The following is a 17,104-nucleotide window of genomic DNA, read 5'->3' on the forward strand; positions in this document are numbered from 1 at the left end:
GAATCCCACAGTTTCCTAAAGGCTGTGACAGTAGGTTAGGCTGGACTTTCAACATAAGGGAATATTTACCAAATAAAAGGCCACTGATTTTTGTATTAGACAAAGACATCTGGAAATTTCTAGATGAATTTAGGGATTCTGATCATTCTAAGGAGAATCTAGAGGTAAGCCCCATCTGACACATGGGCATATTCCAAGTTATCATTTCCCTTCCTACCTCCATACAAAGTTCCAGGAGAATCTGTCAATGGCTCTGAAGCCAGGCTCAGGAGGGCACTGGTATTCAGCGAATGGGACACTTTGCTTCATTCCTTCATTATAAGCTCCCCTGCAAGCTTTGTGCAGAGGGGCGGGAAAAGGGGCTATCACCTCCTTAAATGAATAGCCGAGTTAGTATGTAATATAAGATCTATTTTGCTTGTTATTCATTAATTGGGAAGCAAAATAGGTAAAAATCACATAATGGTGGAGGTTACCCCGTTTGAAACAAACTGACCACAGTCACTATAACACCCCCAGCTGGTGACTAGCCCGGCCAACCTTCCCGGCTCCGCGCGCCCAGTGGGGGCCCGGGCCGGAAAAGCGCGGCAGGGGGCGTGGCCCCGAGGAGGCGGAGACAAGATGGCCGCCCAGAGCGCTTGGAGGACCTAAGAGGCGGTGGCCGGGGCCACGCCCCGGGCAGGAGGGCCGCTCTGTGCGCGCCCGCTCTATGATGCTTGCGCGCGTCCCCCGCGCGCCGCGCTGCGGGCGGGGCGGGTCTCCGGGATTCCAAGGGCTCGGTTACGGAAGAAGCGCAGCGCCGGCTGGGGAGGGGGCTGGATGCGCGCGCACCCGGGGGGAGGCCGCTGCTGCCCGGAGCAGGAGGAGGGGGAGAGCGCGGCGGGCGGCAGCGGCGCTGGCGGCGACTCCGCCATAGAGCAGGGGGGCCAGGGCAGCGCGCTCGCCCCGTCCCCGGTGAGCGGCGTGCGCAGGGAAGGCGCTCGGGGCGGCGGCCGTGGCCGGGGGCGGTGGAAGCAGGCGGGCCGGGGCGGCGGCGTCTGTGGCCGTGGCCGGGGCCGGGGCCGTGGCCGGGGACGGGGACGGGGCCGGGGCCGGGGCCGCGGCCGTCCCCCGAGTGGCGGCAGCGGCCTTGGCGGCGACGGCGGCGGCTGCGGCGGCGGCGGCAGCGGTGGCGGCGGCGCCCCCCGGCGGGAGCCGGTCCCTTTCCCGTCGGGGAGCGCGGGGCCGGGGCCCAGGGGACCCCGGGCCACGGAGAGCGGGAAGAGGATGGACTGCCCGGCCCTCCCCCCCGGATGGAAGAAGGAGGAAGTGATCCGAAAATCTGGGCTAAGTGCTGGCAAGAGCGATGTCTACTACTTCAGGTACCTGCCTGGGGGCGGAGAGGGGGGTGGCGGGGTCAGGCCGGGGTCAGGGGTCAAGAGCGGGCCTGGGCAGGGGATGCCAGGATGAGCGCTGGGGCCCGGGGCGCATGTGGCAGGGACAGGCTGGTTTGGTGGTGGAAGGTGGTGGAACCCTTAGGTGAGAGTTGACCCCAGTGCGGTGGGAGGCAGTGTCAAAAGGTGAGGGCCCGCAGGAGGGCATCTTGTGTGGAAGGCGTCGGGGAAGATGGTTTGCGAAGAAAGGGTTGGCCTGGCAGGGATGGTTAGTCCACTGAAGGGTTAAAAGGAGGTGTAATTCATCGAAACTATAAAACCCAGTCACTGTTGGCTCCTGTCCCAGCCTGTCCCAGATTCATCATCACAAGTGTTAAGCATGCACATGTGGAAGAATGAGCTATCTACAGTAACAAGGTTTCATTTACTTCATCCAAGAAAGTTTTGTGTAAAGCAGCTATTTGGAATGCCTGAAGTTTTTCTGGAACTTCCTTGGTATTGCAGAATATACTCTTTTGAAACTGACACACTGTACTAAGTTTTGAGACTCCTAGACCAAAATTTGCTCCCCAGGGAACATTTGTCAATGTCTGGAGACATTTTCGGTTCTCACACCTGGGGAGGGTGTGATACTGGCATCTGGTGGGTAGAGGCCAGAGATGCTGCTACATATTCGATAATACAAAGGAAAGCTCCCACAACAAAGAATGATCTGGCTCAAAATGTCACCTGTGCTGAGGTTGAGACATCCTGTTCTAAATGATTCAAGGTTTTTCACCTTAATGTGATCTTGCAATCCTGTGGTCATGCTGCTGATGTCTTCAGTTTGTGTGACCCAGTAAGCTCAAGAAAGTGCCTATGGCAATTGACATCCTTGGACTTAATACACATTTACTAAATTTTGTAATAAGCCATGCTATTGATAGAAGATAATATAAACTTGTATTCAGTAGTTTGGAGATACGTGTTTGTGGACTGATTGAAGCATTTTTCAGGGAATGTATATGGGTATTGGAGACAATTGTCATTTAGCTATAGTAATAATGTTATGAAGGATTTCCTGTCCTCTTCAAGTAGTTCTGGGAAAATGTGTCTGTACACATACCATGCTTATGAACTAAAAATACTTTTAACTAGATTGAAAAGGTTAAAGAAACGTACATACACATATATACATACATATGCACACACAAGAATGTGATCACTGCTGGTGCAGCATGTAAATACGAACACATTCCTGATGGTTGCTATATATGGATGAGTAGTTGTAGTAAGTTCACTTCACCTCAACTAAAAAGCAAAAGTGATGTTTCATTAGAACTTAGTTTTCCACTTGATCTGGACCTTCATCTTGAAACCTCATAAGATAAAATGGAGAACTTATTTTAAACATATGAAGGTGGTAATCGCCTGTGGTCCCAGTTACTCGTGGGGCTGGGGCGAGAGAATCTCTTGAGTCCAGGAGTTCGAGGCTGCAGTGACCTATGATTGTGCCTGGGCAGTAGAGTGAAACCCCATCTCTTTAAAGAAAAAAAAAGAAAAAAGAAAAAGTGTGATAGTCTTGGTTTGTATTTCCTCATCATTAAATATTTGATTTAATGGTAAGAAAGTTATTGTGAGCACTTTCATAGGTCCTCCCTCAGGCTGTGGGGCCAGGATTTGGTAGCTGGTGCTGAGAGAAAACCTTTGTTGGCATCCTTGCCCTGGGACTGTGCCAGTGGCAGCTGTCATTCAATGGGACAATTTCTTCTGATTAAAAAAAAAAGTTACTGTGGTTGAAAAAAGATTAGTTCTCTCAAGTTCATTAGTTTCATTTAGTGCTGTTCACAACTGTTCATTTTCTAGTATTCTTTCATTAACAGAGCATTCTGTTTTCTTTCTAAGCAGGCAGTCTGCATAACCTTCTGTGAACTATGTGCTGATGTCTTGTAGGCAATTATATTTGACAAGATTATTTTGTATCTGTGATTGAACTCCTTGAGGAATAGATGACTAGGCTATTCTCAGTAGAACATCTTGAACTTTGAATTTTACTCTCTGTGGCAGTTCTCCTGGGATATGGTTTGTTTGGTTTTGGGATGATGTTTTTGTTCAGACTAACTGGGTATTGCAAAGCTTTTTGTTTGTTGGTTTTCTTTGTAGTTGGAAAAGTTATTTCAAGAAGTCAGATTGTTGTAGTGCTCATTTGGATTTGTGGCCACTTAACATTTTCTTGGATGTTGTGTAAATTTTCTGATGTTAAATTTATTTTTTTTTTTTGAGATGGAGTCTCGCTCTGTCGCCCAGGCTGGAGTGCAGTGGTGCGATCTCGGCTCACTGCATCCTCCGCCTCTCGGGTTCAAGTGATTCTTCTGCCTCAGCCTCCCAAGTAGCTGGGACTACAGGTGCCTGCCACAGTGCCCGGCTAATTTGTGTATTTTTAGTAGAGACGGGGTTTCACCATATTGGCCAGGCTGGTGTTGAACTCCCGACCTTGTGATCCACCTGCCTTGGCCTCCCAAAATGCTGAGATTACAGGTGTGAGCCACCAGGCCTGGCCATTAAAGTTTTAAATACAAACTTAATAAGTTTTTTTTTTTTCTTTTTTTTTTTTTTTTTTTTTTTCGAGATGGAGTCTCGCTCTGTCGCCCAGGCTGGAGTGCAGTGGTGTGATCTTGGCTCACTACAAGCTTTGCCTCCCGGGTTCTTGCCATTCTCTTGCCTCAGCCTCCCAAGTAGCTGGGACTACAGGTGCCCGCCACCATGCCCGGCTAATTTTTTGTATCTTTTAGTAGAGACAGGGTTTCACCGTGTTAGCCAGGTTGGTCTCGATCTCCTGACCTCGTGATCCGCCACCTTGGCCTCCCAAAGTGCTGGGATTACAGGCGTGAGCCATCGCGCCCGGCCCCGATATGATCAATTTAAAACAAACTTTCTAAACAAATTCATCTTAAGGCAAGTCGTAAGCCACTATAGTGGTAATTACTCTCTAAAATGAAAGTCTTTTCCTGGGACATTGCAGCATGATTTGCCTTTTATTTGTTTATGTAAAATCGAAAGGACACATTGAACAGATTTGTGCCAAACCTGTTTCGTTCAGGGCCAAAAGGAGCATTGTCTGCTGTTTATTAACTGTCTACAGAGGTTCAGTTACTTTGCAGGATTGTTAACAACCAGTCTTATTTTTCTTCTGAAACGTTACATTCTGAGTCAGTAAGGTGTATGTAGCGTAATATGATAATTGTGATACAGTAGTTAATTTGACTTGTGACTGTAGCTTTCTGTGATGAATGATGGCAGTCACTTATTGTAAAGGAAGACAAATTATTTTTCAGATTACAGTGTCACTGCTTTACATATTAGTGTCCCCATATTTAAAAATTCCATTAGTTCACCAAACACCCACTATCTGCTAAAAGTGGGTTGAGTTAATTCTCCTGTTGGTAATGTGAACACCTGCACCCAGTTGTTCACACAGATTCTAATAATACTAACCCCTGAATTAGCCTGCCCCTGGGGAGATTAATTTAAACAAATCTGTGCCTGTTAATGTAGGGTGTGGCAGGCACTTATTAATTGGACCGAAATTAAGCTCATCGAGAAAGCCTCAAATTTTGGTAGTAGGTTTTTTGGCTGCTGTTTTGAAATTGCCAAGTTCTAATAGGAAGGCGTGCCCCTAGTTGCCAGTTAAGCAATATAATTATGCCTTCTGTCAGGATTACTGATAGTGTTGTGGCGGTTCATATGTTATCATCCAGTGTGTTTGTTTAAAAGGGTGTGGTTTGATTGGATCCATTGGTATATTTTCTGAAAAAGTTTGTTGCCATCATTTGAACCCATTATTTGAACAATAACTTTCTAACTTGTCTACTTGACTCCTGTCGTTTCTAGTTGCTTGCATAACACTTGCTGATTGATATTTTTGAAATATTTTCTTCCTCACATAGTCTTTTAGTAGCCCCCTCTTGCCCTTTTTTAAAAAATCAAGTCTAGGCCGGGCACGGTAGCTCACGCCTGTAATCTCAGCACTTTGGGAGGCCAAGGTGGGTGGATCACGAGGTCAGGAGATCGAGACCATTCTGGCTAACACGGTGAAACCCAGTTTCTACTAAAAATACAAAAAAAATTAGCCAGGCGTGGTGGCAGACGCCTGTAGTCCCAGCTACTTGGGAGGCTGAGGCAGGAGAATAGCGTGAACCTGGGAGGCAGAGCTTGAAGTGAGCTGAGATCACGCCACTGCACTCCAGCCTGGGCGACAGAGCGAGACACAGTTTCAAATATATGTGTGTGTGTGTGTGTGTGTGTGCCATTTGTTGCTAAAGATTAGTATGATGCTTCAAGAGCATGAATTCTGAATCACTGAGGTTCAACCATGCTCCTCTCCTCACCTTGGTTTGCCTTTAAAAACAAACAAAAAATAAATGGACCCTCCACGTAGCCTCTAGAAAACTGACTGAGTGGACCCAGGTAAGCAGTGTGACCATTGTCACAGTTCTTACATATTTGTGTTAAAGTCTTCTTGGCTTTCAATAAAAAGCCTTTTCTGATATTGTCCTCTTTCTCATAATTCCTACGTAGTTAAACTTGGTGTCCCTTGTATAACTGTCATATTCATTTATTTAGAACTTGTGGCTTTCTCACACAGCTGTCTTTCCCCTCGACACAATGCTGAACACTCAGATGCTAAATAAGGGTTTACCAATTGATATTCCACCTAACATTTTGTAAAACAAGCCTTAAAATGAGTTTGTAGTTTTTGCTTTATTTCTGTTCTTGTGGTGGTGTGTTGGGATAAAATTGCTTGAGATATTTTATTAATAAGGCTACGCATTTTGTGGTTTCTAATTTTCATCATCAATGTGAAGGTACTGCAGAAAGCCTTTTTCTGGGATTTTGAATATTAGAGATACAGTGAAAATGGTAAATAGGATGCTTATAGTGCACAGACACAGTGAGAAATTGTCATTTGAATTTCATTGACTGTGTAACGTAGGGTATAGTAGTGTAGGGTCTTCTGTGCCTTAATTCTATGTGTATTTGTGTTACAGCTCTCAGAATTTTGGCAGCTATTAGTAGTATTTTGCTAAATGCTTTACATGAATTATCATACTGGATTTTTTTCTTTTTTTTGAGACAGAGTCTTACTTTGTCACCTAGGCTGGAGTGCAATGGCACAATCTCAGCTCACTGCAACCTCCACCTCCTGGGGTCAAGCAATTCTCCTACCTCAGCCTTCTGAGTAGCTGGGATTACAGGTGCACACGACCACACCTGGCTAATTTTGGTATTTTTAGTAGAGGCAGAGTTTCACCATGTCGGTCAGGCTGGTCTTGAACCCTGACCTTGAGATATGCCCGCCTCACCCTCCGAAAGTGCTGGGATTACAGGCGTGAGGCACCGCGCCCGGCCTATCATATTGGATTCTTATAACCCTATGAAACGTAGGTACAATTGTCTCCATTTTACAGATGGGAAGTTAGCAAAGGGAAGTAGCATGCTTGGGGTTGTGCAGCTAATAAGTGCAAAGTTACAGTCCTGAAGCTGGTGGTTTAACCTCAGAACTCCTAACCACTATGCTCTGTTGCATGGCATAGAGATCCCTACTTGTATTCTCAAATATTGCAACACCCCATGTCTAATCTACTATATTGGGCTTAGTGTTCCATTAAAATAATGTGATTATTTACTATTACACTTGTATCCTGAAGATGTCAAAGGGTAAATTTTAAATCCTATTTGGTAGTGAAGCTATTGTACCAAAGGATAACTCTCCAGCTTTAAATAATCCTGGAGGGGAAAAAAATGTAATAAATCCACATAATTAAAGCAGTATTGTTCTCAGTAATAAAAGTGATCAATTTGTTCAAAAATATTCTCTCTTTGATAAATGTTCAACCTAGGATTAACCCTGTTATTTCTCAGATATTGAGGTTTGAGATACAGTTGAAATATACCCTACAGATCAATTTTTTAAAAATCTCTAGTTGGAGAAAGGAAAGAAATCCAATATTTATTTAGAGCTTAATTGCATAATAGGAAGTTTGTCTTGCTTTAAGTTGTTTCTCTTGATGTTGTGTGATTGAAGCCTGCATCCAGAAATGAAAGACATAGGTGTGGTGGAGATTGTGCTCTGATACATCTTCCTTAGCTGTACTATCACATCTTTTTGTGAGATGCCAAAGGAATTTTTGTGAGGGTGCAGCATTGCTGTCTGTCTTACATCTGATTTTTAGAATCTGACATGCAAAGTCTCACCTGCCACAACACCCACAATACCTGTATTAGAGGAAATACATAGCTCAAAGGAACTGATGCGTATACATTCTAAAAATAATCTCCAACAGAAATTGGTAGATTTTTTCACATTGCTTCTAAAAATTTTATTAATGAGATATAGTCATTTTTTTCATAATTTAGTTTTAATGGAATTTTAAAGGAAGGGATGATTTTTTTGATTTTGTTTTTTAGATTCTATAGTGGGGCTCATAGAAATTCATAACTTTTTTACTCATGTTTAAAATCTTCTCAAGACTTGCATGATGAATTAAAAATAAACCATAAACTCTTGCTGGATGTAGTGTTTGGCTGGGAATCTTAATGCCTCTTACAGCTCTTATGTATTGACCTTTCATTGTTCTTTGCCATTTCCAGTGAGAAACGATTAGGAAAATTTTGTAATATGATGTTTTACTTAATTGTATCAGAACTTCTAAAAACTAAAACTTCCCAAGGAAGGAGAATAAAAATATAGAATAGAATGAAGTTTGGATAATATCTGCAGATTTCATGATTTCATCCTGTCTTCATTCTCAGTATAATACAAATTCAAACTCATTTTGGGAACTTGATGTACATAAACTCTATGTGAATATAAATAATAAAATTTAAAATTAGATTTTAAAATTGAACACTTAGCATTTCTCAGGAGTAATCAAGTGTTTTACAGATGTGAGGAAGAAGAACATCATCCCCTTTTATATTTTATTTTATTTTATTTTATTTTGAGACGGAGTTTCGTTCTTGTTGCCCAGGCTGGAGTGCAGTGGCGTGATCTCCACTCACTGCACCCTCTGCCTCCTGGATTCAAGTGATTATCCTGCCTCAGCTTCCCAGGTAGCTGGGATTACAGGCACGTGCCATCCATGCGCGGCTAATTTTGTATTTTTAGTAGACAGGATTTCACCATGTTGGCCAGGCTGCTCTCGAACTCCTGAACTCAGGTGATCCACCTGCTTTGACCTCCCATAATGCTAAGATTACAGGTGTGTGAATGCTGAGATTACAGGCATGAGCCACTGCGCCTGGCCCATCATCCCCTTTTGAAGATTTTTTTTTTTGAATGCTGTGTCTTGATATTCTTTTCTTTGTTATTTTTACACGGGAAGAATGCATAGATAAGCAAGGATGCATGTCCTTAAAATTCTTTTTAACAGGCATTCATCTCTTTTAAAAAGCCTTTCCTAGAGTGCCCTAGCAGAAATGGAAACTTCTATGGCATTTGAGTATAATTCTGTTAACTCTTACCACATTTGCTTTAAGAAATAGTTGGCAAGTCTTTGTCGCCCATGAGATTCTGAACCTCCTCAGTGTCAGGAGCTGCGTCTGATTCATTTTTGAATCTTCATTATCCAGCATAGTCCCTGGTATAATATGGAACATTTTTGATAAATCTTTGCTAAGTGAAGCAAACAGTAAATACATTTCTCTATTAATCCAAAAACGTATGGTTAATCTGGCTGTATACATAGGCCTGACTGCCCTTATAGGGGCTGTTTTGTGTCCCCTGCAGTTACCAGCATCCTGCCTTGCACTAAATCAGGTATACAAATATTGAATAGCTGAAGTAAATGTAATTTTTTTCCTCAAAGTTGTGTGTATGTGGTGTTAATGTATATATATTACCTAGGCTTTTAGGTCTAAAATGATTTATAGGACTTTTGGTTTCATTTTTAATATTAAAATTCTTTTATATTTTGCTTGAAAAAAATCTATCTTCAAGGGCTGGGTGCGGTGGCTCAAGCCTGTAATCCCAGCACTTTGGGAGGCTGAGGTGGGTGGATCACCTGAGGTCAGGAGTTCAAGACCAGCCTAACCAACATGGTAAAACTCCATCTCTACTAAGAAATACAAGAAAAAATTAGCCGGGCGTGGTGGCAGGTGCCTGTAATCCCAGCTGTTCAGGAGGCTGAGGCAGGAGAATTGCTTGAACCTGGGAGGTGGAGGTTGCAGTGAGCCGAGATTGCACCATTGCACTACATCCTGGGCAACAAGAGCGAAACTCCGTCTCAAAAAAAAAAAAAAAAAGGCCAGGCTTGGTGGCTCACGCCTTTAATCCCAGCACTTTGGGAGGCCGAGGCAGGCAAATCACGAGGTCAGGAGATCGAGACCAGCCTGACCAACAAGGTGAAACCCCTTCTCTACTAAAAATACAAAAATTAGCTGGGCGTGGTGATGTGCGTTTGTAATCCCAGCTACTTGGGAGGCTGAGGCGGGAGAATTGCTTGAACCAGGGAGTTGGAGATTGCAGATTGCAGCTAGCTGAGATCGCGCCGCTGCACTCCAGCCTGGCAGCAGAGGGAGCTCCATCTCAAAAAAAAAAAAAAAAAAAAAAAGTCTGTCTTCAGAAATTGCTTTTGTATCATCTTGGGAGGCTATGTTTCTATGTAGTTTTAACTAATTTATTTTTTGTTTTGCTGTAAATGTGAAGCGTTTGTTAGAGTGGTCTGTATTAAAAAAGAAGAGAAAAATGAAGTAAAAGTGGACATACAAAAAACATGTTGCAACTTCTTAGTACCAGATTCCTGAGTCACATAAACTTACCCTGTCAAATTACCATGACAGTTTTCAAATGGTTTCTCTACACTTGCGGACTTATTTGAGGACCAGTAAGTTTGCACACAGACCACACTTTGGTTGTCCCGGTTTAGAATAAACAATGGAGACTTTTGAGTCAGAAGATCGGGGCTTGTATCTTGCTTTACTGTGTTAATCTTGGATGGATAAGTTTTTGTAAGCTTTTGTTTCCTCAACTATAAATCTAGTGTAAGAATTCTACCTCATGGAGGCCGGGTGCAGTGGCTCACCCCTGTAATCCAAGCACTTTGGTAGGCTGAGGCGGGTGGATCACGAGGTCAGGAGATCGCGACCATCCTGGCTAATACCGTGAAACCCCATTTCTACTAAGAAATACAAAAAATTAGCTGGGCTTGTTGGCTGGTGCCTGTCGTCCCAGCTGCTAGGGAGGCTGAGGCAGGAGAACGGCGTGAACTGGGGAGGTGGAGCTTGCAGTGAGCCGAGGTCGCACCACTGCACTCCAGTCTGGGCGACAGAGCGAGACTCCGTCTAAAAAAAAAAAAACGAAAGAATTCTACCTCGTGGAAATTTTTTGAGATTAAATGTGCTTGCCATGTGTAGGTGGTTAGTGCATCAGTAAAATGTTAGCTCCTTTCTCTTCGTTTAGTTAGCCAACAGAAATAGAAGCGGGTGCTTGGTAATTATGTGAAGGTTTACTGTATTTTGTTGTATTCCGAAATGTGATTAGGGCAGACCTTAGGTTATAAAGGTTCCTCAGAGTTTTAAAAAAATATTATGCATATGTCAGGTATGCTGGCACATACCTGTAATCCCAGCACTTTGGGAGGCTGAAGCAGGAGGATCACTTGAAGACAGGAGTTTGAGACCAGCCTGGCTAACATAATGAGACTCTTGTCCCTACAAAAGATTTTTAAAAATTAGCTGGGCATGTTGGCCTGAGCCTGTACTCCCAGCTACTCTGGAGGCTGAGGTGGGAGGATTCCTTCAGTCGAGGAGTTCAAGGCTGTAGTGAGCCACAATTGCTCCACACCACTCCAACCTGGGCAACAGAGTGAGACCCTGTCTCTAAAAAAAAAAAAAAAAAAATTTATATATATATATATATATATATGTATAATATGTATGGGTTATACATTCCCTGCTCAGTGGGAAAGTTGGGAAAATATAGAAGAGTATAGTGAAGTAATGACAGTCATTATTATAGTCCCAAAGAGAACTACTGTTTTATCAGGCAATGTTTGTTGTTAAAAAAAAAAAAAAAAAAAAAAAAAGAAAGAAAGAAAAGAGAACCACTGTTAATTTTGACGTAGTAGCTTCTAGTCTGGTTTTTCGGCATATTTGTCTAAGTAGATATTAATACGTGTGTATGTATGTATGTAAGATATATGTGTAAGGATATATATGTGTATACACACACATATACCTACATACACACACTTTTAATTATGGAAAAGTTCAGACATAGGCAAAAATAGATGGAAAAGTATAATGAATCCCTATATAGTCATCCAGTTTCAACAGTTACCAGCTCCTGGCCAGTCTTGTTTTGTCTGTATTCACTCTGTTCCCCCTAGTTATATTTTGAAATAATTCCCAAATATACTTGATTTCTGACAGTGTCATAGCAGTGTCTAGTCCCCAATTCAACCAAAATAACCAGTATTTTTCTTTTTTCCTTTCTCAGAAAGCAAATGCCTTAAGGATGAGACTAGGTAGAATTCTACATATATTCATTTTTCACATTTTAGTGGCACACCCTGGTCTTTAATTTTTTAAACATGATACAGAGCAGTGGTCCCCAGCTTTTTCGGCACCAGGGACTGAGTTCATGGAAGACGGTTTTTCCATGGATCCCGAATGGTTTTGAGATGAAACTGATCCACCTCTGATCATCAGGCATTAGTTAGATTCTCATAAGGAGCACGCAACCTAGATCCCTCGCATGTACAGTTCACAGTAGGGTTCATGCTCTTGTGAGAATCTGAAGCTGCCACTGATCTGACACGAGGCAGAGCTCAGGCCGTAATGCTCGTCTCCTGCTGTACCTCCTGGTTCTTAATGGGCCACGGTCAGTGGCCAGAGCTAGGGCTTAGGGATCCGTGAAATAGAGATAATACTATTAGCTATAGTAATTTACTCTAATAAATTTTTTCCTTATACTTTAAAAATAATCCCACCCTGCCCCCGTAATCCTTCCCCACCCATCCCCACTGCCAAGGAATTTTTTTTTTTTTTTTTGAGACAGGGTCTTGCTCTGTTGCCCAGGCTGGAGTGCAGTGATGAGATCATGGCTCCCTGCAGCTTCAAACTCCCAGGCTCAAGCAATCCTCTCACCTCAGCCTCCTGAGTAGCTGGGACTACAGGCATGTGCCACCATGCTCGGCTAATTTTTGTGTTTTTTTGTAGAGACTGAGTTTCGCGTTTTTTGCCCAGGTTTGTCTTGAACTCCTGGCTTAAGTGATCTGCCCGCCTCGGCTTCCCAAAGTACTAGAATTACAGGTGTGAGACACTTTGCCTGACCAGCAAATTCTTTAATGCTCAAATTGACTTGCCCAGAGTCTTGATATTTTTTTTTTAAAGCTTTCCTATTTTGGGGGGAAATCTTCAGCTAGCATACTTAATGTTTAACAAAATAGAGAAATTTTCATACATACATACAAAAGTAATGGGAACTACCCAGCTTAAACAATGTGTCAACACATAGTCAATCTTATTTCATCTCTATCCCAATTTACTACTCCTAACCCAACCTTCATTATTTGAAGCAAATGTGACGTCAAGTAAGTTCATTCATAAATAAGTATTCAATATGCTATTTGAGAAGATTTAACTTGTGAAAATTTCTACCAGTGCAGAACTCAGTGTTTCAAAGCTAGAACGAGGCCAACAGGCAGTTCATGATTATTTGCCTAACATAAGCAATAATTACTATATGGGTTCAGAGGAAAGAGAATTCCTGTTACTGGGTTCTGTGAAGGCTTTGTGGAAGAGGTAGTATATAAGGTGGATTGGTATTTCTGGGCTCTTGGAGACTAGGGGTAGCATCACGCATTATGGACCAAGTAAAAGACGTGGTGCTTGCAAAGAACTGTAGAAGCCATTTAGACTATTCAGAATAGAGTGATTAAACCAATATGGCTGGAGCAAAGGTCACTAGATAAGAGTGGAAAGTAGGGTTGAAGGTTAAGAGGAGGCCATAGGACCAACATAGTGAAACCCCGTCTCTACTAAAAATACAAAAAATTAGCTGGGTTTGGTGGCGGGTGCCTGTAATCCCAGCTACTTGGGAGGCTGAGGCAGGAGAATCGCTTGAAGCCAGGAGGTGGAGGTTACAGTGAGCTGAGATTGTGCCACTGCACTCCAGCCCGGGCTACAGTGCGAGACTCCGTCTCAAAAAAAAAAAGAGGAGGCCATAGGAAAAAGGATCTAAAATGCAAGCCTAAGATGTTTGGCTTTTTTGCTTATGGGGTAAAAGTCCACTGAAGGCTGTTAAGCCAGAGCTGTTGTCAAAGTGGTGTTTTAGGAAGGGCTATGTGGATAGTGTAGAATGCAAAGAGACTAGCAAAGTTAGCTTATCATGGTGATTTAGACCTGAGGTGATGCAGACTTGATTTGGGCAGTGGCAATGGAAAGGAAGGCTGTGTTTGAAGGTGATCACTTAGAAAGTAATCAGACATGGGAGATCCGAATAAAATAAGAGCAGATAAAATCTATCAGGGACAAGCTGTAGAGGAGTACTGAGGATGGTGCATTGTAGGAAAGGCCTACATTTAAAGATTAAGGGGAAAGGAGTTAAGGAGGTGCGGGGAGCTGACTTAGGTATATTTTTCTCGTGTATGAGTGTGTGTGTGCATATAGCAATGATATACATTCTTTTAATTTGGTGGGTTTCTGATTGTTTTGTATCTAAGTACAAAACAGTAATTCTAATTTCATGTTTTTAGTCTCAGATGAAGTTTGATTTCTGAAGAAAATTGTTATTTAAAGTTAGGGAAATGTTTCTTTGAATACTTACTGTTGTAAGTGAGAAGTAAGCGTTAACATTTAAAGAGATTTAAAACAATAGAAAGTTGATGTTTCTTTTAGTCTCAACATTTCCAGTGCTGTAGCTTACAGAATTTTTAGTGTGGAGATTTTTATTATTCCCCATAAAGTATTTCCTGATACTGATGGGAAGCGATGTGCCTCTGAACATGCTGTTTAGCTATCTAGCTAGCCATCTGCCATCTCTGACACCCCTTGTCACTCACAGGCCATTTCATCTTATTCCACTCTGGTGACTGCTACCCCCATCATGTTAGAAACTGATTTGAAAATAGACTTGTGTTTATTTAGAGCCCTGGTCTCCTCATAATGGTTTGACTGAACATTATGATTATCCATGTTATCAAAGAAACAAGGTATCTTCTGCTATATTAGAGCGGTGGTTTCAGAGTACAGTTTCACATGCAGGCAGCAGGTCTTCTGGAGATGTAATTTTATGTCATAGACTGGCAGGGCATATTATAGTTGTCTAGCTCAGGTAATGGTAATTACAAGTAAGTTCACAGTGCGACAAAATGTGAGTACCACTAAATTAAAGTGAGCGTAATCTGAGTATTTCTGGTTTCAATTACTTTTTTTGTTATTTTATTTTTATTTTTAAGTGATGAAATGTTCTTATGTGAACTGGAAAAATACAATTCATGTTTTGATTTTCATTTAATTAGTATATTTCTTCAGGGCTTTTTTCAGAGTTTATTTAAATAGTGGGTAGAAGTTGTTAAAGGTGTGATCACAGTTCAGGAATGGCATATCTAGGGGGCAGTTGATAGGGAATTTTTTTTTGTGGTTGAAAGTGAAATAGTATTTCATTACTGGGATTAGAAGTAATCATAATGGGCAGAGAAAACTGAAAATGACTAATATTCTTCACTCAGTCTTCTAGAGTTAAACAGGTTTTGAACTTCCCTAAGTTACGAATTGATGCTTTTAAAATAAAAGCTTAGTCACTGTAAGTCTTGGTGTTTCTGAGACCAGGACCTACAGCAGCCATTATCGAGGGTAGACAGGTGATTAAACTTAATCACTTTGGGTAAGACTAGAACTTAGGTGACAGTCTTTTTGTTCATTTAGCATTTATTTCCTCAGTTTGCCTCTCCCAGGGTCAGTTTGCTCCTGTACAGCTGGTCTGTATCTCATCTCATGGGCAGAATTCCTACTTAACCATTCCCTTGGGCCTTGCCCTCCTCCGTGTTTGCGTTCACCTCCTGAAGAGTAAGGTCTCTGGCCTAAAATCCCCTGGGGCAGCCAGGTTGACTTTCCTCAAAGCACCACACACAGACTGTAGCAGTTACGGAGAAGAAAATGGCTTGTACTACTGTTCTCTGAAGGCAGCAGTATGTATGATAGATACTTGTAGCTATCCAATACAGATGTTTCATAGAATTCCATCTGTAAAATAGGAAATGGTTATTCATTATGAATAAGAATTTACTGGTTACTAGTGAATATTCCAGCTTTCTTTTGGATATGCTAATAGTTAAAACTTCTACCTTTTTTCCTTCATTGCTAACTTAGTTTATTAGTAGAGGATGTCTAGCCTTTTTGTTTATAATAAATACCTTCCATTTCTTTTTTTTTTTGGAGATGGAGTCTCACTGTGTTGCCCAGGCTGGAGTGCAGTGGCACAATCTCAGCTCACTGCAACCTCCGCCTCCCAGGTTCAATCAATTCTACTGCCTCAGCCTCCCCAAGTAGCTGGGATTATGGGCGCACGCCGCCACACTGGGCTAATGTTTTGTATTTTATTAGAGACGGGGTTTCACCGTGTTGCTCAGGCTGGTCTCAAACTCCTGAGCTCAGGCAATCCGCCCTCCTTGGCCTCCCAAAGTGCTGGGATTACAGGTGTGAGCCACCATGCCTGGCCCCCCATTTCATTTTTAAAATCAATAAACAATAGAAATAATATGAAGCTGTGTTAAACTGCTAATCTAGATGATAAACCTAAGTGATCACATTTCATGAGCATAGCCTTTTAATTGAGTTCAAATTATCTTGATTTGGGGGAGAGATCTAAAATGAACTGATCTCTAATGAGTTTTGTTCTGTAGAGGAACATTGTAGTGAGGCTCTATTATGTTTTCAGCTGCAGTGGATAACTGACATTTCAACTTTAAGATAAGGAACTACTTATTGCATGTTTAATTTGTGAGGTTTGTCAATTGATTCCCTCATAAATAGCTTCCTATTTGTCTCTAAGCCGTAAGCTAAAAACAGTGTGCTGATCTCTTTGGTAAGAGTTACTGCCTGAATATTTCATCTTCTGGAAAATGAATCTGTTGAAATAAGGTGTCTACTCTTGAGCTGTTTTTTATTGCACTAAAGAGATCTATTTGAGGGATAGCTGATTGAGAATTGTCATTTTATTTTATTTTATTGAGACAGAGTTTTGCTCGTTGCTCAGGCTGGAGTGTAGTGGCGCCATCTTGGCTCACCGCAACCTCTGTCTCCTGGGTTCAAGCGATTCTCCTGCCTCAGCCTCCCGAGTAGCTGGGGTTAGAGGCATGCGCCACAACGCCTGGCTAATTTTGTATTTTTAGTACAGATGGGTTTTCTCCATGTTGGTCAGGCTGGTCGCAAATTCCCGAACTCAGGTGATCTGCCTGCCTTGGCCTCCCAAAGTGCTGGGATTACAGGCGTGAGCCACCGTGCCTGGCTATTGCAGCATTTTATAAGTGACATAATAGCAGAGTAATCTTACTAATTTTTCATATTAATTTAGGTCATTAGTAATACTTTATTTCTTATGTGGTAAAACACATTAATCATGAAAATGTTTTCTAGCTTAGTTTTAAAAATTCTTTGCCATATAACTTTTAAATAAACAATAATATTTATCCCATTGTGTCTGCAAATGAAAACTACATCCTTTAGTATTGAACTGATAAGGTTTTTTG

At 42.1% G+C, this 17,104-nt stretch overlaps 1 protein-coding gene and 1 non-coding gene across 3 annotated transcripts in view; both read left to right on the forward strand.

Moving 5' to 3' along the window:
- Positions 1-590: 590 nt before the first annotated feature.
- MBD2 (methyl-CpG binding domain protein 2) overlaps positions 591-17,104 on the forward strand; it is a 69,647-nt gene continuing 53,133 nt past the window's right edge. Inside the window, exon 1 of one of the 2 annotated variants that reach the window (XM_030810402.1) lies at positions 591-1,361. In XM_030810402.1, the coding sequence (XP_030666262.1) occupies positions 820-1,361 (542 nt within the window). In that variant the 5' untranslated portion in view covers positions 591-819. The remainder of the gene's footprint in view (positions 1,362-17,104) is intronic. The other variant, XM_030810403.1, reaches the window with a different exon arrangement.
- LOC115834961 lies at positions 2,990-3,118 on the forward strand. The gene has a single exon (XR_004029943.1). It is a non-coding gene; the product is annotated as a small nucleolar RNA SNORA30/SNORA37 family (small nucleolar RNA).

This window comes from Nomascus leucogenys, chromosome 4 (genome assembly GCF_006542625.1).
Source record: "Nomascus leucogenys isolate Asia chromosome 4, Asia_NLE_v1, whole genome shotgun sequence".
Classification (NCBI taxonomy): domain Eukaryota; kingdom Metazoa; phylum Chordata; class Mammalia; order Primates; family Hylobatidae; genus Nomascus; species Nomascus leucogenys.